Here is a 21,927-nt window from a genome sequence, read left to right as displayed (position 1 = left end):
CAAGTGGGGAAATTAATTTAAATATAGTGCACCAGAACTTTTCTTTCTGCAAAGTTTGTTGTTAAGTCTTTAAAAGTGTATTATGGTGGAGGCTTAGTCAAGAAAAACACTTCTTTTTACATTTTTCTTTAAATGAGAAATAAAGGCAGTGTTGTTTTTATTTTTACTACTGTTTCAATGGGTGACCGATAGTTGTTACCTCTTCGATAGCACTGCATGACAGGCATCTGACAGTATTGACATACAGTTGTCTATCTCCTCATCTGTCAACTTCACGTTCACTGCTAGTCTTATACTGAAAATAGATACATTCTTTTTGCTGGGTTTAACATCGCATTGACACAATTATAGGTTATATGGTGATTTTCCAACTTTTGATGGTGGAGGAAGACCCCAGGTGCCCTTCCGCGCATTATTTCATCACGGGCGGGCACCTGGGTAGGATCGCCGACCTTCCGTAAGCCACCTGGATGGCTTCCTCACATGAGGATTCAACACCCTGAGTGAGGCTCGAACCCACATCAGTGAAGGGCAAGTGATTTGAAGTCAGCGACCTTAACCACTCGGCCACGGAGGCCCCTGAAAATAGATACTGCATACAATGATTACAACAGAGGAATTCATAAACAAATAAAACTGGTTTAAGGTGCAGTTCCAAATATCTGGCTCGGGTGTAATATTTTGCATGCCAAACTGTTACATGTGATGAGGATATTCTTATCCTCAACTACAAGCATTAGGCATATAAAATTATGCAAATGTTAACAAGAAAACAAGAGGGTCACAATGATCCTAGATTGACCACCTGACAGTTAACAGTTTTTGTAGAGTCACTGCTTAATTACATTGAAAACTAGCCTGCAGATTCCGAGGGGTACACTTCTGAAGTTTTCCACAGAGTCATAGAGAGAGAAAATTTGCTCCCATTTGTCAAATGAAATAACTTTTAGTAATTTTAGCAGTGTTATTTAAGAAATTATTTCAAAATCCAACTAGTGTTTAACAAATGGTAATTGAAGATATTCCAATTTAAGCTCTTGAGGCAATTTTTTATTTAAAAACTAGAGATGCTTTTGAGAAAAGCGCATGTCTCCCACAACTGCCTAATCATCTAAATAGTAAGTCAGTCTTTATATACTGTTTACTTAATCCACATGTGCATGCGCTTTCCTGACACCAAAAGGACGCCTATACTACTAGTAGTATAGGCGCCGGTTTAGGGGTAAAACTGTGCAAGAAATCTGAGTGTTTTTGGTAAATCAAGGGCCATAATTCCGAAGTGCCTAGGCCGATTTGGCTAGTTATCAAACTTGGCCGAGCACTTATTGGCAGACACATTTTGTTGAATGTTCAGCAGAGGAACATTTCTGTATAATAATTCAAAATTTGGGCAAGAAGTTTAGGAGATTTTAGTTTTCTATTTTCAGCTCTGGCATCCATAGTTTTAGATGAATCAGAAGAATCTGAACATTCTTAATAACAGGTCAGCCAAGAAACAATGTGCAAATTTATTGCAATATCTGGCCACCCATTTCTGACAAGACGATAATTAAAGCTTCCCCTTTATACATACAGAGGAAAGTGCCCAGGTTTTCTGATGAACTGGATTAATTTAAAGATATCTAATGGCTATCTTCCACTAAAATATTTCATATCAAGATATTTACTTCAAATGTAGAAAATCCTCATCAAATATATTCAAATATGAGCCGTGCCATGAGAAAACCAACATATTGGGTTTGCGACGCGCAGTTTGGTCAGGATCCATGCTGTTCGCTTTTAAAGCCTACTGCAATTAGAGAAACTGTTAGCGAACAGCATGGATCCTGACCAGACTGAGCGGATACGCAGGCTGGTCTGGATCCATGCTAGTCGCAAACCCACTATGTTTATCAACAAGAACTCCCCGACATTAAGCAAGCTATCCAGGGCCGTAGGAACAGGGAGGGGGGGGGGGGGGGGGGGGGGTGGCTCCCCCCAATAATTTCACCGATTATGCTAATCATCTTAGCAATTTTTTGACAGCAAGTCAATTTTAGCTGATTTTCAATATGTGTGCCCCCCCACCCCCCAATCTGAAAATGCTATCACTATGTCCTTGACCTAAACAAGAGGACCATGATGGTCCTGAATCGCTCACCTATCTCCACATGACCCAGTGTTCAACTGAGTATGACATCGTTATTTCTATTATTTGACATAGTGACCTAGTATTTGAGCACATGTGACCTAGATATCATCAAGATAAAAAATTCTGACCAATTTTCATGAAGATCCATTGAAAAATATGGCCTCTAGAGAGGTCACAAGGTTTTTCTATTATTTGACCTAATGACCTAGTTTTTGAAGGCACGTGACCCACTTTTAAACTTGACCTAGATATCATCAAGGTGAACATTCTCACCAATTTTCATGAAGATCTCGTGAAAAATATGGCCTCTAGAGAGGTCACAATGTTTTTCTATTTTTCGACCTACTGACCTAGTTTTTGACCGCACATGACCCAGTTACGAACCTGACCTAGATATCATCAAGCTGAACATTCTCACCAATTTTCATGAAGATCCATTGAGAAATATGGCCTCTAGAGAGGTCGCAAGGTTTTGCTATTTTTAGACCTACTGATCTAGTTTTTGACCCCACGTGACCCAGTTTCGAATCTGACTTAGATATCATCAAGATGAACATTCTGACCAATATTCATGAAGATCTCATGAAAAATATGGCCTCTAGAGAGGTCACAAGGTTTTTCTATTTTTAGATCTACTGACCTAGTTTTTAATTCCACGTGACCCAGTTTCGAACTTGACCTAGATATCTTCAAGGTAAACATTCTGACCAATTTTCATGAAGATCCATTGAAAAATATCGCCTCTAGAGAGGTCACAAGGTTTTCCTATTTTTAGACCTACTGACCTAGTTTTTGACCGCACATGACCCAGTTTCGAACTTGACCTAGATATCATCAAGGTGAACATTCTGACCAATTTTCATGAAGATCCATTGAGAAATATGGCCACTAGAGAGGTCACAAAGTTTTTCTATTTTTAGATCTATTGACCAAGTTTTTGACCCCACATGACCCAGTTTCGAACTTGAACTAGATATCATCAAGATGAACATTCTGACCAATATTCATGAAGATCTCATGAAAAATATGGCCTCTTGAGAGGTCACAAGGTTTTTCTATTTTTAGTTCTACTGACCTAGTTTGTAACCCCACGTGACCCAGTTTCGAACTTGACCTAGATATCATCAAGATGAACATTCTGACCAATTTTCATGAAGATGCATTGAGAAATATGGCCTCTAGAGAGGTCACAAGGTTTTTCTATTTTCAGACCTAATGACCTAGTTTTTGACCCTACATTACCCAGTTTCGAACCTGACCTAGATATCATCAAGATAAACATTCTGACCAATATTCATGAAGATCTCATGAAAAATATGGCCTCTAGAGAGGTCACAAGGTTTTTCTATTTTTAGACCTACTGACCTAGTTTTTGACCCCATGTGACCCAGTTTCGAACTTGACCTAGATATCATCAAGGTGAACATTCTGACCAATTTTCATGAAGATCTTGTGAAATATATGGCCTCTAGAGAGGTCACAAGGTTTTTCTATTTTTAGACCTACTGACCTAGTTTTTGATGGCACGTGACCCAGTTTCGAACTTGACCTAGATATCATCAAGATAAACATTCTGACCAACTTTCATAAAGATCCCATGAAAAATGTGACCTCTAGAGTGGTCACAAGCAAAAGTTTACGGACGCACGGACGCATGCACGCACGGACGACGGACACCGCGCAATCACAAAAGCTCACCTTGTCACTTTGTGACAGGTGAGCTAAAAAACCCTTGCATGTGGGAACCATGTACATTAGTAAATTATGTTTGTAGTGAAACAGCCTCTCTTGTGTTTGAATCCGAGCTTTTATATGTATTAATTGTGCATCAGGGGAATCCCCCAGGTTTTACTTGAACTTCTTGGTTGTTTTCTATTTCTCATGTTTTATTTCCATGGTGCCACAACAGGTGTCAGTAAGAATGCAAAAGCTAGGTTTTTTTCCAGTAAATATGAAATTACTTACATGTTGTTAATATAAAATATCTGAGAGTGATCAAGTAGAAAAATTGTCATTAAGCATGTGTTTTGACCCCGTCATAGAACTTGCAGGCTAATACAATCGTGAATCTATTGTAGACACTTTTTTAACACAAGCTTATTTACATTATATTTCATATTTCTATGATAATTGTTAGACATGTAAAGATATGTGTTACCTTGGTGGCGGGAGATTATGTTCCTCATGTTCTAGATATCTAGCTGGTGTAAGGGCTAAACCTCTCTGCATCGCCTGGCAAAACAATAAACAAACAAATAATTTTTTTTTCTAAGTAACAATAACCTTGTTCCCAGCAGCCCCAAATACAATCCCAAGCTATGTCTCCATGTAAACACTATGTTTGGTCACAACAAGTCAAACTGGACTAAAGATATTGACGTAATCTGCCTGTTTAAAACTTGCTGATCTAAACCAATGCAATACCATGATCTAATGATCAAAACTGTCAAGAAAACCTGCATAACAAAAAACATCTTTGTTCTGTGGGTAGTAAATTTGAAATTGTGTTCTGGCTGCTGTAAGGGCTAAACTTCTTTTAATTGCCTAGCAAAATAATGAATAAACAATCTCTTACGACTTAAGGGCATCACAGAAATTGAAGAGGGTAGAATTTTATGATGAAAATTCTGAAGTGCCTGAGGCGGGATTCTAACGTGGGTCACACGGGTGGAAGTCCAATGCTCTAATCAAGAGCCGACTCCCTGATGTAGTTGTCAGAGATTGGTTTTGAACTTACAAACTATGAGTAAGCAACCGTAACAATTCTCTTCAAAGGAGTCATCATTTATAATGACGTGAATGCCATTTTGTACGAGTTATGACTTTTAGCTTTAACAGAAGTTAAATAGGATAGAACTTCTATTATGAAAAATCCCAAATACCTGAGGAGAGAGTCGGACCCTGGTCACATGGGTGGATGTCCAACGTGCTAACCACTGAGCCAAAAAGTCGAATCCCTGACACAGTTGTCAGGTATTGGTTTTAAACAAACAAGGTGTAACACTTCCCCTCTTCAAAGAAGTCATCATTTATGAATACAAGAATGCCATTTTGGCATAAAAAGTACCTTTTTAGGCACTAGATAAAGTCCATATCTTGGACGAGCCCCCATCTTACATTAAGAGCATAACAGAAATTGAAGAGGATAGAATTTAATGGTTGAAAAATTCCAAGTGCCTGTGACGAGATTTGAACCTGGGTTGCACAGGTGGAAGGCCAATGCTCTAACCACTGAGCCAAAGAGTCGACTCCCTGGCACAGTTGTCACAGATTTGTTTTAAACTTACAAGCTATGAGGTAAGCGGCCGTAACAAATAACATAACTTAATTTCCCCAAAACTTACTTTTAAGACTTTTTTTAAAAATATTGTTGACATTATTACTTGAAATGAGAACTTTTTACAAATATACAAAAAGAGAAAGAAAAAAATGGGTTTTTTTTTCACCTCTTCTGTGATTTTCTCTAAGGTTCTGTTGTCAAAATCCCTGTCATCACTGGGTTCTGATAGACTGAAATGTTTGATTGGGGCCACAGTATCACCCATAACCCTCATACCATCAATTCTAAAAATAGATAAATCTTGCATCAGTACAACTAGAGGAATATTCATACAGCTTAGTTCTGTATTAAAGCTACTCAAGATGCTAAGTATAATAATTACAGCAATATCACTCAGCTTTGTTAAATACCAATATCGCAGTATACACTTACAGACTGACTTACCGGTCAACAGTTCTGACTTTTGACTTGCAAGCCATTCAATAGGTGTTTTATCATATGACATAAGAAACAAAATTTCATATTTTTTTCTTCAAGTTTCGATTTCAACACAGAAATATCTAGTGTTAAACAACTTAAAAACAGCAAAATTTAGAGCTGAACTATACACAAGACAACAGCACAAGCTACTGGCCGGTAATTTATATAGAGTCATGTAATATTTTCTGTGAAACAAAATGTATCGCAAGAACACAGTAGACACATTTTATTTAGGGAGATAGTAGTTCAAAAGTCATTCTTTATTTGTTTCAAATACTAACTGCCAAGTTCATGTAATATCATGGAAACTTTTAACTTACATTCGAATAAACTCTTCTATTACTAGTACATATGCCCTATATCTTTTCTGTATATCTGATTGAATATTTTACAACAGTGTTTCTACCTTGCACTTAGAAACGTGCAGGCAACTTTGTAAGAGACAACCTTCCAACATAGACCAGATGTAGGAGGAATGACCTTGGCATAATTTATTTGGTAAAGTTGCCACCAGTTTAACAAGGTTACAGAATTTCTGACACAATGACTGGAACATTTCTTCTGTAACTGGCAGTGTATGACACAAACATTACAACTAGACAAAACATACTTACTTTGACAGTTTTTCATGTATTTTTTCACAGTTGTGCCTCAGTCTTGTTAACATTTCTACAAAATATAAATAAGAAAATTTAAACAAAAGCTTCAGTGTGCTCAAATATCTGACAAATATCTGAGTGGAACAAGGGCCTTAACAACTAACTTCACAAGAGTTATGCACCTGAATTACTGCAATGATAACAATTTGCATGCAAAAAATCCATCAAAATTTCCAAGTCAAACAAGGGCATGAACTGGACAAAATTTCAAACAAGAGTTCCCTGACATGGATATGTAAGTATGTTTGATAAAAATGATGTCTTGTGAAGTTTTAATCCATACATGAAGTTGTTAGCGAGATACATCTTCTTTGTTGCATACAAAACTTTATCCAATTTTTCTACACACTAATTAAACCAATTAAAAATTATCTTAGTTAGCCATTACAGTACCTCGAATGACTAAAAAGCATTGCATGAAGTTGAAATACAACCTCAACCAGTTGTATGTACATAAACTTAAAACAAATTCTCCAAGTTGAAAAAGGTCCCTATTTTGAATTAAGTTCGATCAAGAGATGTCTAACTTGTTTTGTTTTTTTTCAGTAGGTTTGCTGACTGGAAAGTACTGTGTGAAATTTGAATCTAATAGTGTAGTCGTTATTGAGATATAGTTGATATGTTAGTTGCATGCAAAACTTTAACCAAATTTTCTAAATTGAAAAAGGCTCATGATTTTAATCAAATTTAAAAGAGACTATGAACCGATATGTGAAGTTTAAATCTAATGTAAAGCAAAGGCTGTAGAAATATGTACTTGCACACAAAACTTTAATTCGGGTGTGACACTGATAGCAGAACTGGCCCCAAAGTTAGTAGAACAGCTCTCACTTTTCTTTGAACAGTCAAGATAAAACATAGAACCAGTCATACAGCTTTTGTATGACCAAGTTAGCTGTTAAACATAAAATTATAGAAAGATCTCTTGAAATTAATGTAAATGTGTTTGAAAATGTTAAGTAAGTCATGTTTTTGCAATGTCCAACCAGACCTTAAAATAAAACCAGTTAAACATTATAAACCTTAAACCAGTCTTTTTACTTGCCTAGGCCAATAATGTCATAATAATGCAGTTACTGCCTGCTCACAACACATTTAGTATGTTTATACTAGGTTCTACTAACCTTGGTCATTTTCTATAATGGTGAGTGACTGAATGGCTCCTGATGCCAACATTGGAGGAAGTGACGCCGAGAAACAGTAGCCAAGACCTGACAACCTCTGAAACATAAACAACAGTTATACTGCAACATTCAATACTGCAATGAAAGTCCCTTGCGATACTGATGTAAGCCATTCTTGAAGTGCAACTTTGGGTAGCATTATATACTAGCATAAACTGTTTTTATCCCTATTTTTAAGCAAAGTTTAAACAGAAAGAACTGAAGGACTTAAAAGTTCTGAAAGACCTCCAAAGTCATGAGTAATCTCAAAAGTACACATTTTTACTGGAGCAGAGATGTACAAACATGTCATTTGCATCAAGGAAAACTTTTCACTCTAACATCATTTTTTAAAATTTCAACATATCTGAGTCATCACAGAACAAAACTCCTAGCTGCTGACAATTTTCAGCCACAAAAGGATTACTTTCAACAATTGATAGTGATCTTTCATTAAAAGGCAAGTTCTTGAACATAATACTGAAATATCAGAATTTTCACTTACATAGAAGAAATTTTATAGGCTGTACTCACAGCATACACATTTTAAACAAGAGCTGTCACTATTGTTGACAAATGCCCCCAAAGCGTGCCAAAGTTGTCTGCACAAATAAATCACACATCATTTCGTGACCTTGAACCGAAAGACCCCTGTTATAAGTGACACACCTTCTCAATATGGTTAACATTTGTGTCACATTATTTTCTAATCCCTTGATAAATGGTTATGGACCAGACAAGAAACAGTTTTGACTTCTAAGTATGACCTTGACCTTGGAGCTAGGGGTCAGGGTCTTGCGCATGACATGTTGTCTCATTATGGTGAACATTTCAGGGTCTTGTGCATAACATATCATCTCAATATAGGAAACATTTATAAGTAATTTTAAAATCCCTTCAACAATGACCGGACAAGAAACAGACCATGTTAACTTTAACCTCTAAGTGTTACCTTGACCTTAGAGCTAGGGGTCTGGATCTTGCACAGGACATGTCGTCTCATTATGGGGAACAGTTATGCCAAGTAATTTCAAGATCCTTTCATCAATGACAGAGTTATAGACTGGACATGAAACAGACCCTGTTAATCTTTGACTTCAAAGTGTGACCTTGACCTTTCAGCTAGGAGTCTGTGTCTTGCACATGACACATTGTCTCATTATGGTAAACAGTTATGCCAAGTTATTTCAAATTCCCTTCATGGATGGCAGAGTTATGGACCGGACATGAAACAGACCATGTTAACCTTTGACCTATCAGTGTGACCTTGACCTTGGAGCTAGGGGTCTGGGTGTTGTCTCATTATGGTGAACATTTATGCAAAGTTATTTCAAAATCCCTTTACGGATGACAAAGTTGCAGCCAAAACAAGAATTTACATGGACGCATGCAAGGATTCATGGACAGACGCCCATCGAAATGAAGGAGGGTGCCATTTCTTTTGTTATATTCTTTTGTTTGAATAGGGGGCCATGGCCCTATAATCTATTCTTAACGGATTGAAGCTATTGTTCTCTTTTGTTCTCTTTACTGTTAGATGGCCCTTTCTTTCATTTAAGTTGCTCGGATGGATGGACAGTGCGATTTTAATATGCCCACCTTCAAGGACATAAAAACCCTGCAAATATGACTGGTCACCTAATCATTTCATATGAAAAGAACATATTTATTTTAAATACAAGAACTTCTTGTCTATGCTGGAATAAACACAGTACCTGATGATCAACAATATACTTCTTTCCACAACAAAATCCCCCAGCACCACCAATAGCATTCTCTAAACAAGCAGCCATCAAGTCTATCTCATCTACCTGTAAATACACATTATATGTTGTTCCCTTAACATGCTGCCACAAAATCTATCTCATCTACCTGTAAATATTATGTTACAAGTTATTCTCTAAAAATGCCTTCAGATTAAAGACCTGCTTCTCATTCTGCTAAGTGGTTTGCTGTCCTGCAAAGGCATACATTTTGTGAAAGTTAGATTCTTACAGTTGTAACTTTCCCTGATATAATTAACAACAGGTTTAATACAAGCAACCTGGAAATACATACCTCTGAACTTGTTTTATTCGAAGGTTAGTCCACTCTTTTGTTCAACACAATAAAAAAATGTGAATATATCTAAGAAAGGATTATCACACATCAAGTCCAAAAAGCAGTTAAAACTACAAATGTGTCCATGGGACACAGATACCCCGACTACATGACAAAGGACACAAATCAACTTTGGGAAAACAATACGCGCAACAGAACATTAAAAAGACAATTTTTTCCTAGGTCAGGGGCCATAACTCCTACAATACTGAATGAATCCGGACGCAAAACCCCAGGTGCACAACTACACATGCCGAACAACATTCCTGTAAACTTTGGTGACTCTAGGTCAAATATTATTAGCGCTATGTGCGACACAACATTAAAATGACCAATTTTTAACTAAGTCAGGGGCCATAGCTCCTACATGACTAAATGAATCCGGACGCGAAACCCCAGGTGAACAACTGCACATGCTGACCAACATTCCTGTAAACTTTGGTGACTCTAGGTCAAATACTTCTTGGAGCTACGCGCGACACAACATTAAAATGACCAATTTTTTACTAAGACAGGGGCCATAACTCCTACAAGACTGAATGAATCTGAATGTGAAACCCCAGGTGCACAACTACACATGCTGACCAACATTCCTGTAAAGTTTTGTGACTCTATGTCAAACACTTTTGGAGCGAGACGCGACACAACATTCTCAGAAGGACGGACGGACAAGGGCAAATCTATATGCCCCCACCCCCTCCAAAGTGGCGGCATAAAGACTCACCCTATGGCTAATAGATAGAAAAGATCTGTTGGATGAACAATGCCCTTGACTATTCATGAATTTTTATCAAAACATTTTTATTATGAGTCAGTATAAGAATCTTCAAAAATAATCTTTTTTACTGTACTGAAGTGGGGAGGGTGACCTGTGTAAAAGTATGTGTGTGTATTGTGGTAGTGGAGTGGGAGGTATGAAGTGTTGTTAGAAGCCATTTGAGATATCTGAACAGTACAAAGTTTATAAAACATTTTGGGGGGTGGGGTGGTGAAATGGGAGAAGGTGTATGGTGAGGTAAAGGGGATATGAGCTAACCTACTAAACAGAATGATATAAATTTTTGTAAGGAAAATATCAAAAGTTTTTCTTTTCTTAGCGGGCTTGAAAGATCATAACGGGTGTGAAGGTAAGGGGCAGAACAAGTGGGATATAGGAATTAGAAGTGGGGAATGAGGAATACCAGGACTAAGAAATTTTGAGACAAAGAAATTTAGAAGCGTGTCATAAAACTTTAACCACACTATTTCGAAATCTGTGACCTTAACCAGTGGCCTTAACCTTTAAGTTATCTGGTCCTAACACGGGTTGTTGTTCGTTATCAAAACCAGCCCTTACATGAAATTTAATAATAATGGCAGTCTTTAAGGACATAAAGTGAAACTGAGATGCTCACCTGAATGCAATGACATCTAAGCTAGTGGCAACAGTGACAACAAGGACAGTACAACAGCCCTCCTTATTCTTCAAATAGACAAGGTAAAATTGTTAGTCTTGATGATGTCATGCATATGGAAAGTTATATAGCAACAAAAATGTATCTTCACTTTACTTACACTGATACCAAAATGTTCTGTAACTCCCCTTCCGGTCTTTCCAAGCACACCAAATGAAAAACTTTCTTCAACAAAAATACGAAGTTTGTACTTCCATTTCATCTCCACCTGTAAATAAAATTATTCACAATAAATACAAGTTTTGCATTTATTCTGCATTTTTCAGTGGATTATTGATATATAAGAGTGAAATATATGTGATATTTTCACAGTGAACAATATCTAACTATCTAATATGCCCCTTAATATTTTGAAATATCTTGCATACTGTGACCATTCTGTAAGAGCAACTACACCACAACATGACAAAGTAAACAGTTTAACCCTTACCCTGTTTGAATTTTAAAATGGACTGGTCCATCATTTAATTTGGGCAGCATTACTTATTATTTAAAAGGTTGTTCACTGAAAATTTACTGACTGAAAATCAAACAGTGCAGACCACGATCAGCCTGCATGGATGTGCAGGCTGATCTTGGTCTGCACTGGTCGCAGCGGCAAAATCACTTGCCACCAGCAGGCTAAAGCTTAAATGAATTATTTCTACAATGATACAATCTTTCACTTTGTAAACATATAACCCATAATAATATGTATTGTAGGCCAGTAAAATGTCTTTCAAGACCTAAATAAAATTACTTTCATTTTTATGCCATTAGTAGGGCAAACAAAGTTGTAAATATATTACAAAAGATACATTTCCATATTCTTTAGTATCTTTACTTCTGAATATCAATCAATTTTGATTCATTTTTTTCTATTTGTAAAGTTCTATTTAATAACGGTCTTATCTGGCAACCCATGTTCCTAACTTAATTTGCACCTGTAAATGGTATTTTGTACTGTCAGTGAATTCTTCACTTGTAGCAACAGATTATGTATATCGAATACAAGTTTCATAGAAACATGTAACATCATGACATGAGAAAACCAACATATTGCATTTGTGACCAGCATGGATCCAGACCAGCCTGCGCAACCGTGCAGTCTGGTCAGGATCCATGCTGTTCGCTAACGGTTTCTCTAATTGCAATAGGCTTTGAAAGCGAACAGTATGGATCCTGACCAGTCTGGGGGGATGCAAATACACTATGTTGGTTTTCCCATGGTGTAGCTGACATGTTGCGGCTTTCTAATAAATCAATAAAGCTGTATGGGGAGTCCACTTAATCTCTGACAGGCAAGTGCATTACTTCTCTATTTTGTACTAAAATTGCTTCAAGGTCCCAGTAGATAGATCTTCAGTCATCATCTTAACATTAGTACCTTCCTACATCTCAAAATGTAAAACGGTTGCAATGGAGTTAGTGCTTTATCAACAACACCAATTTACAAAGATCTGCACTGCTCCTAACACAAGGAACACTAAAAACATTGTGAAGGTAGGCAGGTTGTAAATCTATGGTTCTTGTATGATCAATAAAAAAAATTAAACACATTTATTGTTTCAGCTGTTTCAATATTACAGAATGTAGACATACATCAAAAACTTGGCTAATTTTACAATAAGCATGAAGTTAAGTTTCCATGCTATTCAAGTCAATCAGTACCAAACATTTTTGACCAGCATATATCATATAATATGATTGATTTGATTTCTCGTCAGCCTAGAATTATTTCATGTACTGAAACATTGAAACATCAACTTGAAGGAACATAAAAAATGATCTAACAACAGATATAGTAGCAATACAGGTATCCTTTTGGGCATACACAAATGGACCAAGTTTATCCTTCTTAGAATCTCTTTGACTTTCCAGCTAGAGGTCTGGGTCTTGCATGTGATAAATCGTCTTGCACTTTTGTTTGTGTCTATGAAACTTTTTGTCCTGGTCTTATGAAGAAAACTTCATTGTTAAAGAAAGCACTCAAAATGAGACCAGCAGCACCTACCAAAGCCTGGGAGCCGATGGCCTATAACCCTCAGGTGGATTTACAGACAGACCTCTGTTTACCACTGAAAAGTCCATAGATAAACTCAACCAAAGATATCACTATGGATGAATCTGTCACAGTAAGTGAACATTGGGTAAGTACAAAGAAAGGTGACTCTTAAGTTACAACGAGCAACTTTGTTCAATAAACGCTTGATGCCCCCAGTGGCATCCTTGTCGATAGGTTTGCACAAAACGAGGTCGAGGTCAAGGTAAACTGAGGTCAGGTGATGTTTGAAGATGAGGAATGGTCACAGTTTACATCTGTATTAGTATCAATTCATTCTTGTAAGGGGTACTGATGCTAGACAAAACGGTCCCATTTGGTTAACCAAGAGATGGCCCATATAAAGAAACCTAAGTCCAAAATGAGGTCAAGGTCAAACTGAGGTCAGGTGATGTCTGAAGATGAGGAATGGTCACAGGTTACATCTGCATTACTATCAAGTCATTCTTTTAAGGGGTATTGATGCTAGACAAAACGGTCCCATTTGGTTAACCTTGTATGGACAGACGAACGGACGGACAAACACTATATGCCTCCTGCATCAGTAGATGCTGGGGGCATAAAAATATCTTAAAGAACCTCTTTAAAATGTTTCATATATTTGATAAAAACACTTACAAGCTTTGGCAATGGACAAACATCTCCATGTTTGGCATATAATCCCTCTACAACAAGGAATCTCCTTGTTACCTTTGCTTTCTTTGGCACCTGCAACAATTCAACATTTTAAGTTTTATCATAAATGTCAATGTAAAAAATCAACAAATTCTGCCTTATGTCTTAGAACATTTTCATCCAAACAGATATCACTAAATTTCTAAACAAATCTGCTATAAGAAAGAATGTTTAATGCTTGTTTTCAGGTCTGAAGACATACAAAATGAAGAAATACATATACAGAATTATAAGCAAGATTGAATGCATATTCTTTGGTATGTTCATAATGTTATACCCTCTTGTCTTCTTTCTGCTGTTCTAGACAAAGTCTCTCAAGATCTTCCATATCATTATGTTTGAAATATCTAATATGACTTCTAGATGCTACCAGACCCTTCTGTATGGCAAAACACACACCGTCATCCCTGTAATATTGATAACAAAGACATATTACAGCAAAATGTCATTAATTAATGTAAACTAATTCATACAACAATATATGATAAGATACTTACCTAAGTCTTGTCAACATTTTGTGCTTAAAAAAAAAAAGACAGAAATATTTACTTGGTAATAAACTTGCGATCACCCACTATGAAACATCCAGTAAAACACTAAAATATCTACAATATGTTCTGATTTCGATGTATATTTTGAAAAATCAGTAATGTTTGTTTGTAATGATATTTCCACACTTTGTCATTTATTAGTCCATTACTGGCTGAAAACCAGTTCGAGACTATACCACTTTTCCATCTGTCATACAATATATCAATCCATCTACACTTACGTGTCCAGTCCAAAACTCTTCATCAAGGGACTTTGATACTTCTTGACACAAATGTTCCCCAAAATGAGATGACATGTTTAGCGGAAACCTAGACCCCTAGGTCAAAGGTCAAGGTCAAAAATCTTTTTTTTCATGTCTGGTCCATAACTTTTGTCATAAATCAAGGGATTTTAATATTACTTAGCATAAATCTTCCACATACAGTGAAACACCGCTCGCTTGTGCATTGATGACTCGAGCACCCGTATTCGCTTGAGCAATTCATGTAGTCCCGGCCGATTTTCTTCTATTTTCTATGTGAAATGACCATGGCTGGGTCGAGCATCGATAACTCGATCACTCGAGCATGACACCTGGTCCCTGTGTATTAATTTACTCTTTGTTGCTTATCGCAAACTCGAGCAGAGGTGTCAAAAAATTTCACACCTTCGGCTGAATGTATCGGTTATTTTAAAACTTTCGCACACCGTGAGAATTGCATGGTCTATTCCACGACTATCTTAAATGTTTGTTTGTCGGTATATTTGATCTGATTATGAGATTAATTATAATAATAATTGATGAAAGGTTGAAGAAAAATTTTATTGATCCAAATTGTTATTATTACATTTTTTCTGCGGGATCGAGAAGATAATTATGAGATTTTAATATTTTGTTCAACAGTTGTTTGCATGCAAATAAAGGAAAAAATAATATAGCCTTTTCATAAAGTTGAGACGATAATTACGACATCTTAATTTGGGGAAGAAAACTGCGAATTCGATTACACTATTTCAAATAAAAAATAAAATGTCTTAGCTGTTTCTTCACATGTGTCATTTACGATCTATCATAAATAACGTTTGTAATACGTTGTTTTTTTAATGTCACGAGTGTGTTATTATTACGCATCACCGTTTCCTCTGCAAATGCTCTCGATGACAATTGGTAAAACAAACTTCAATTTTTTTCGTATGTTGGTCAATGTTTGGGTCGCTCGAAACCATGGATAACTCGAGCATTTTGCTCATCCCCTTGCGACCTCGAGCGAGCGGTGTTTTACTGTAGTTAGGCAATGTGTCATATGCAACTTTCAGACCTCTAGCTTGAAGGTAAAGGTCACATCTGATGGGCAAAGGTGTTAACATGGTATAAACAGAGTTTGTTTCCTGTCCATTCCATAACTTTGCCATCCATCAAGGGATTGTAATATTAATTGCCACAAACGTTTCTCATAATGCGACAACATCATGTGCAACACCCAGACCCCTAACTTAAAGGTCAACAGGGTTTCTTTCTTCTCTACTACATAACTCAATCATCCATCAAGGGGTTTTAATATTACTTTGAGACATTTTTTCCCATATCCTTTCTGCAACCTTAACATACTAAAACGTATTAGCGTCTGATGGCCCTTTCACGCTTCCGTAGAAACAACATTTATTACACGAAACTTATTTTGAAAATATTTCTGAAATGTCTAGGTCTGCAGCTCTCAAATACGGTTATATCTTACATCTGAGACATACACTGACATTCTCAGACAACATCAAAAATGACATTTTGAGCGATTTGATGAAGTTCCAAAATTATCAATGCACCCTTGGTCCGTTATGGACCCCTGTGGGATTTGTGTTTATCCAGAGCTCAAATATTTTTTCATAGATTAAAAGCTGACATGCTGTACTAAAGCCCAGGTAATTTCAATTTGTAATAAAATGCTGAAAATTGGCTCCCCAATAGCAAAAAAAAAAAAAAAAAAAAAAAAAAAAAAAAAAAAAAACGTCCACGCACATACATTTAGACCGGGTGACCCCTGCGCGTGACGCCTAACAATCTACGAATCAAAATGCGGCTTTCTTTTTCAAGTTTAGCATTTCTACTTTCATTTTATTTACTTCCGGAAATAGCTGAAGGTCTAGTGACGTCATTTTCTGTGTTGTCAAAAACATACATATGCCTGGCGAGATCGCATAAATATGTGCTGGCCGTCCTAAGGTTATTAGAGAAATCATTTTTTATCTAAAAATCAGTGCTTTTTCGACATTCTTTAACACGTCTGTACGAAAACTGACGTCTGAGACAACAAGAGCTGTCCGTAAGACAGCCAAGCTCGACTATTCGAAATATTGTCCCAGAAGCAGAAAAATATTACCCAAAAAGGTTAAATATCAAAAGAGTTTTAAGTTCAAAAGGGGGCATAATTTGACCAAAATGCATATCAGTTATGGGACTTGCTGCTATCAACTAAATGGAAACTCGCATGTAAAACTTAAACCAGAATTTTCAAAGTCCAAAAGGGGGCATAATTTGCCCAAAATACATGCCAGAGTTATGGGACTTGACCCAGTGAGGTTGGTAATTGATCTAGAAAAGGAAAAAAAAATTCAAATCTATATGCCTTTTAGTAATTGCTGTATGTACTTGCACGCAAAACTTTAACCAGGATTTTCTAAGTCCAAAAAGGGGAATAATTTTCTGGAAATACATGTAAGAGTTATGGGACTTGATCCAGTGAGGTTAGTAATTGATCTAGAAAAAGAAACAAGAGCTGTCCGTAAGACATATTGTCCCAGAAGCAGAAAAATATTACCCAAAAAGGTTAAATATCAAAAGAGTTTTAAGTTCGAAAGGGGGAATAATTTGACCAAAATGCATATCAGTTATGGGACTTGCTGCTATCAACTAGTTTTATAACCCCGAAGGCACATGTGAAGTTTCAATTCAATATCTGCATTAGTTTTGGAGACAGAAACTTGCAAGTAAAACTTTAACCAGAATTTTCGAAGTCCAAAAGGGGGCATAATTTGCCCAAAATACATGCCAGAGTTATGGGACTTGATCTAGTGAGGTTAGTGATTGATCTAGAACAAGAGCTGTCTCCATAGGATGACATATGCCCCTGATGGCACTTTGAATGAGTAGTTATGGCCGATGTTAGAGTTTAGGACCTTTGACCTACGGAGCTGGGTCTTGCGCGCGACACGTCGTCTTACTGTGCCACACATTCATGCGTAGTTATTTTAAAGTCCATGCATGAATGACAAAGATATGGACCGGACACGCCCATCAATGCACTATCATGAAAAATGACCTTTAATGTCTAAGTGTGACCTTGACCTTTGAGCTACGGACCTGGGTCTTGCGCGCGACACGTCGTCTTACTGTGGTACACATTCATGCCAAGTTATTTGAAAATCCATCCATGGTTGACAAAGATATGGACCGGACACCCCCACCAATGCACTATCCTTTAATGTCTAAGTGTGACCTTGACCTTTGAGCTACGGACCTGGGTCTTGCGCGCGACACGTCGTCTTACTGTGGTACACATTCATGCCAAGTTATTTGAAAATCCATCCATCAATGACAAAGATATGGACCGGACACGCCCATCAATGCACTATCCTTTAATGTCTAAGTGTGACCTTGACCTTTGAGCTACGGACCTGGGTCTTGCGCGCGACACGTCGTCTTACTGTGGTACACATTCATGCCAAGTTATTTGAAAATCCATCCATCGATGACAAAGATATGGACCAGACACGCCCATCAATGCACTCTCCTTTAATGTCCAAGTGTGACCTTGACCTTTGAGCTACGGACCTGGGTCTTGCGCGCGACACGTCATCTTACTGTGGTACACATTCATGCCAAGTTATTTGAAAATCCATCTATCAATGACAAAGATATGGACCGGACACGCCCATCAATGCACTCTCCTTTAATGTCTAAGTGTGACCTTGACCTTTGACCTACGGAGCTGGGTCTTGCGCGCGACACGTCGTCTTACTGTGCCACACATTCATGCGTAGTTATTTTAAAATCGCCCACGCCCATCAATGCACTCTCCTTTAATGTCTAAGTGTGACCTTGACCTTTGAGCTACGGACCTGGGTCTTGCGCGCAACACGTCGTCTTACTGTGGTACACATTCATGCCAAGTTATTTGAAAATCCATCCATCGATGACAAAGATATGGACCGGACAGGCCCATCAATGCACTCTCCTTTAATGTCTAAGTGTGACCTTGACCTTTGACCTACGGAGCTGGGTCTTGCGCGCGACACGTCGTCTTACTGTGCCACACATTCATGCGTAGTTATTTTAAAATCCATGCATGAATGACAAAGATATGGACCGGACACGCCCATCAATGCACTATCATGAAAAATGACCTTTAACGTCTAAGTGTGACCTTGACCTTTAAGCTACGGACCTGGGTCTTGCGCGCGACACGTTGTCTTACTGTGGTACACATTCATGCCAAGTTATTTGAAAATCCATCCATGGTTGACAAAGATATGGACCGGACACGCCCACCAATGCACTATCCTTTAATGTCTAAGTGTGACCTTGACCTTTGAGCTACGGACCTGGGTCTTGCGCGCGACACGTCGTCTTACTGTGGTACACATTCATGCCAAGTTATTTGAAAATCCATCCATCAATGACAAAGATATGGACCGGACACGTCCATCAATGCACTATCCTTTAATGTCTAAGTGTGACCTTGACCTTTGAGCTACGGACCTGGGTCTTGCGCGCGACACGTCGTCTTACTGTGGTACACATTCATGCCAAGTTATTTGAAAATCCATCCATCGATGACAAAGATATGGACCGGACACGAAAATTGCGGACAGACTGACAGACTGACAGACCGACAGACTGACAGACGGTTCAAAAACTATATGCCTCCCTTCCGGGGCATAAAAAGAAAAAATAAGTTTCAAATCTATATGCCTTTTAGTAATAGCTGTATGTACTTGCACGCAAAACTTCAACCAGAATTTGCTAAGTCCAAAAGGGGACATAATTTGGCCAAAATGAAGGTCAGAGTTAAGGGACTTGCTGCTATCAACTAGTTTTATAACCCCGAAGACACATGTGAAGTTTCAAATCAATATCTGCATTAGTTTTGGAGATAATAACTTGCATGTAAAACTTTAACCAAAATTTTCTAAGTCTAAAAGGGGGCATAATTTGCTCAAATTAACATGTCAGAGTTATGGGACTTGACCCAGTGAGGTTGGTAATTGATCTAGAAAAAGAAAAAATAAGTTTCAAAACTATATGCCTTTTAGTAATAGCTGTATGTACTTGCATGCAAAACTTTAACCAGAATTTTCTAAGTCCAAAAGGGGGCATAATTTGGCCAAAATGAAGGTCAGAGTTACGGGACTTGCTGCTACCAACTTGATTTATAACCCCAAAGACACATGTTAAGTTTCAAATCAATATCTGCATTAGTTTTGGAGATAGTAACTTGCATGTAAAACTTTAACCAAAATTTTCTAAGTCCAAAAGGGGGCATTATTTGCTCAAAATACATGTCAGAGTTATGGGTCTTGACCCAGTGAGGTTGGTAACTGATCTAGAAAAAGAAAAAATAAGTTTCAAAGCTATATGCCTTTTAGAAATAGCTGTATGTACTTGCACGCAAAACTTTAACCAGAATTTTCTAAGTCCAAAAGGGGGCATAATTTGGCCAAAATGAAAGTCAGAGTTATTGGACTTGCTGCTATCAACTAGTTTTATAACCCCGAAGACACATGTGAAGTTTCAAATCAATATCTGCATTAGTTTTGGAGATAGTAACTTGCATGTAAAACTTTAACCAAAATTTTCTAAGTCCAAAAGGGGCCATAATTTGCTCAAAATACATGTCAGAGTTATGGGACTTGACCCAGAGAGGTTGGTAATTGACCTAGAAAAAGAAAAAAAGCTATATGCCTTTAATTGATGGCTGTATGTACTTGCATGCAAAAACTTAACCAAGGTGTGACGCCGACGCCGATGCCGACGCCTGGGTGAGTAGAACAGCTAGACTATTCTTTGAATAGTCGAGCTAAAAATGACTAAACTAAAAAGCATTTTAGGAAATCTGTATATCCTTTCTGCAGCCTTAACATACTAAAACGTATTAGCGTCTGATGGCCCTTTCACGCTTCCGTAGAAACAACATTTATTACACAATAATTCTGAAATGTCTAGGTCTGCAGCTCTCAAATACGGTTATATCTTACATCTGAGGCATACACTGACACCCTTTGACAACTTCAAAAATGACATTTTGAGTGATATGGACCCCTGTGGGATTTGTGTTTATCCAGAGCTCAAATATTTTTTCATAGATGAAAAGCTGACATGCTGTACTAAAGCCCAGGTAATTTCAATTCTTAATAAAATGCTGAAAATTGGCTCCCCAATAACAAAAAAAAACAAGAGGACCATGATGGTCCTGAATCGCTCACCTCTTCCCACATGACCCAGTTTTGAGTATGATGTCGTTTTTTTCTATTATTTGACATAGTGACCTAGTTTTTGAGCTCATGTGACCCAGTTTTGAACTTGACCTAGATATTATCAAGATAAAAATTCTGAGCAATTTTCATAAAGATCCATTGAAAAATATGGTCTCTAGAGAGGTCGCAAGGTTTTTCTGTTATTTGACCTATTGACCTAGTTTTCGAAGGTACGTGACCCTGTTATGAACTTTATCTAGATATCATCAAGGTGAAAATTCAGATCAATTTTCATGAAGATCCATTGAAAAGTATGGCCTCTAGAGAGGTCAAAAGATTTTAATAATTTTAGATCTACCTACCTAGTTTTTGACTGCAGTTGACCCAGTTTCAAACTTGACCTAGATATCATCAAGATGAACATTCAGACTAACTTTCATACAGATCCCATGAAAAGTATGGCCTCTAGAGAGGTCACAAGGTTTTTTTTATTATTTGACCTACTGACCTAGTTTTGTAAGGCACGTGACCCAGTTTCAAACTTGACCTAGATATCATCAAGGTGAACATTCTGACCAATTTTTATGGAGATCCATTCACAAGTATGGCCTCTAGAGAGGTCACAAGGTTTTTCTATTTTTAGACCTACTGACCTAGTTTTTGGCAGCACGTGACCCACTTTCAAACTTGACCTAGAGATCATCAAGATGAACATTCAGACCAACTTTCATACAGATCCCATGAAAATTATGGCCTCTAGAGAGGTCACAAGGTTTTTCTATTATTTGACCTACTGACCTACTTTTTGATGGCACGTGACCCACTTTCGACCTTGACCTAGATATCATCAAGGTGAACATTCTGACCAATTTTCATGAAGATCTCATGAAAAATATTGCCTCTAGAGAGGTCACAAGGTTTTTCTATTTTTAGACCTACTGACCT

At 37.5% G+C, this 21,927-nt stretch overlaps 1 protein-coding gene across 2 annotated transcripts in view; it reads right to left on the bottom strand.

The window, feature by feature from the left end:
• Positions 1-21,927, bottom strand: part of LOC123525406 (serine palmitoyltransferase 1-like) — a 66,478-nt gene that overhangs the window by 10,817 nt on the left and 33,734 nt on the right. For both annotated transcript variants that reach the window (XM_045304444.2, XM_045304445.2), the window contains exons 7-15: positions 14,261-14,390; positions 13,927-14,016; positions 11,368-11,475; positions 9,429-9,524; positions 7,675-7,771; positions 6,506-6,560; positions 5,578-5,695; positions 4,290-4,363; positions 200-295 (exon numbers count right to left, since the gene is read on the bottom strand). In XM_045304444.2, the coding sequence (XP_045160379.2) occupies positions 200-295; positions 4,290-4,363; positions 5,578-5,695; positions 6,506-6,560; positions 7,675-7,771; positions 9,429-9,524; positions 11,368-11,475; positions 13,927-14,016; positions 14,261-14,390 (864 nt within the window). The remainder of the gene's footprint in view (positions 1-199; positions 296-4,289; positions 4,364-5,577; positions 5,696-6,505; positions 6,561-7,674; positions 7,772-9,428; positions 9,525-11,367; positions 11,476-13,926; positions 14,017-14,260; positions 14,391-21,927) is intronic.

This window comes from Mercenaria mercenaria, chromosome 3 (assembly GCF_021730395.1).
Source record: "Mercenaria mercenaria strain notata chromosome 3, MADL_Memer_1, whole genome shotgun sequence".
Classification (NCBI taxonomy): Eukaryota; Metazoa; Mollusca; class Bivalvia; order Venerida; family Veneridae; genus Mercenaria; species Mercenaria mercenaria.
The sequence above is the reverse complement of the archived record's forward strand: the minus strand, read 5'-3'. Positions and strand labels throughout refer to the sequence as shown.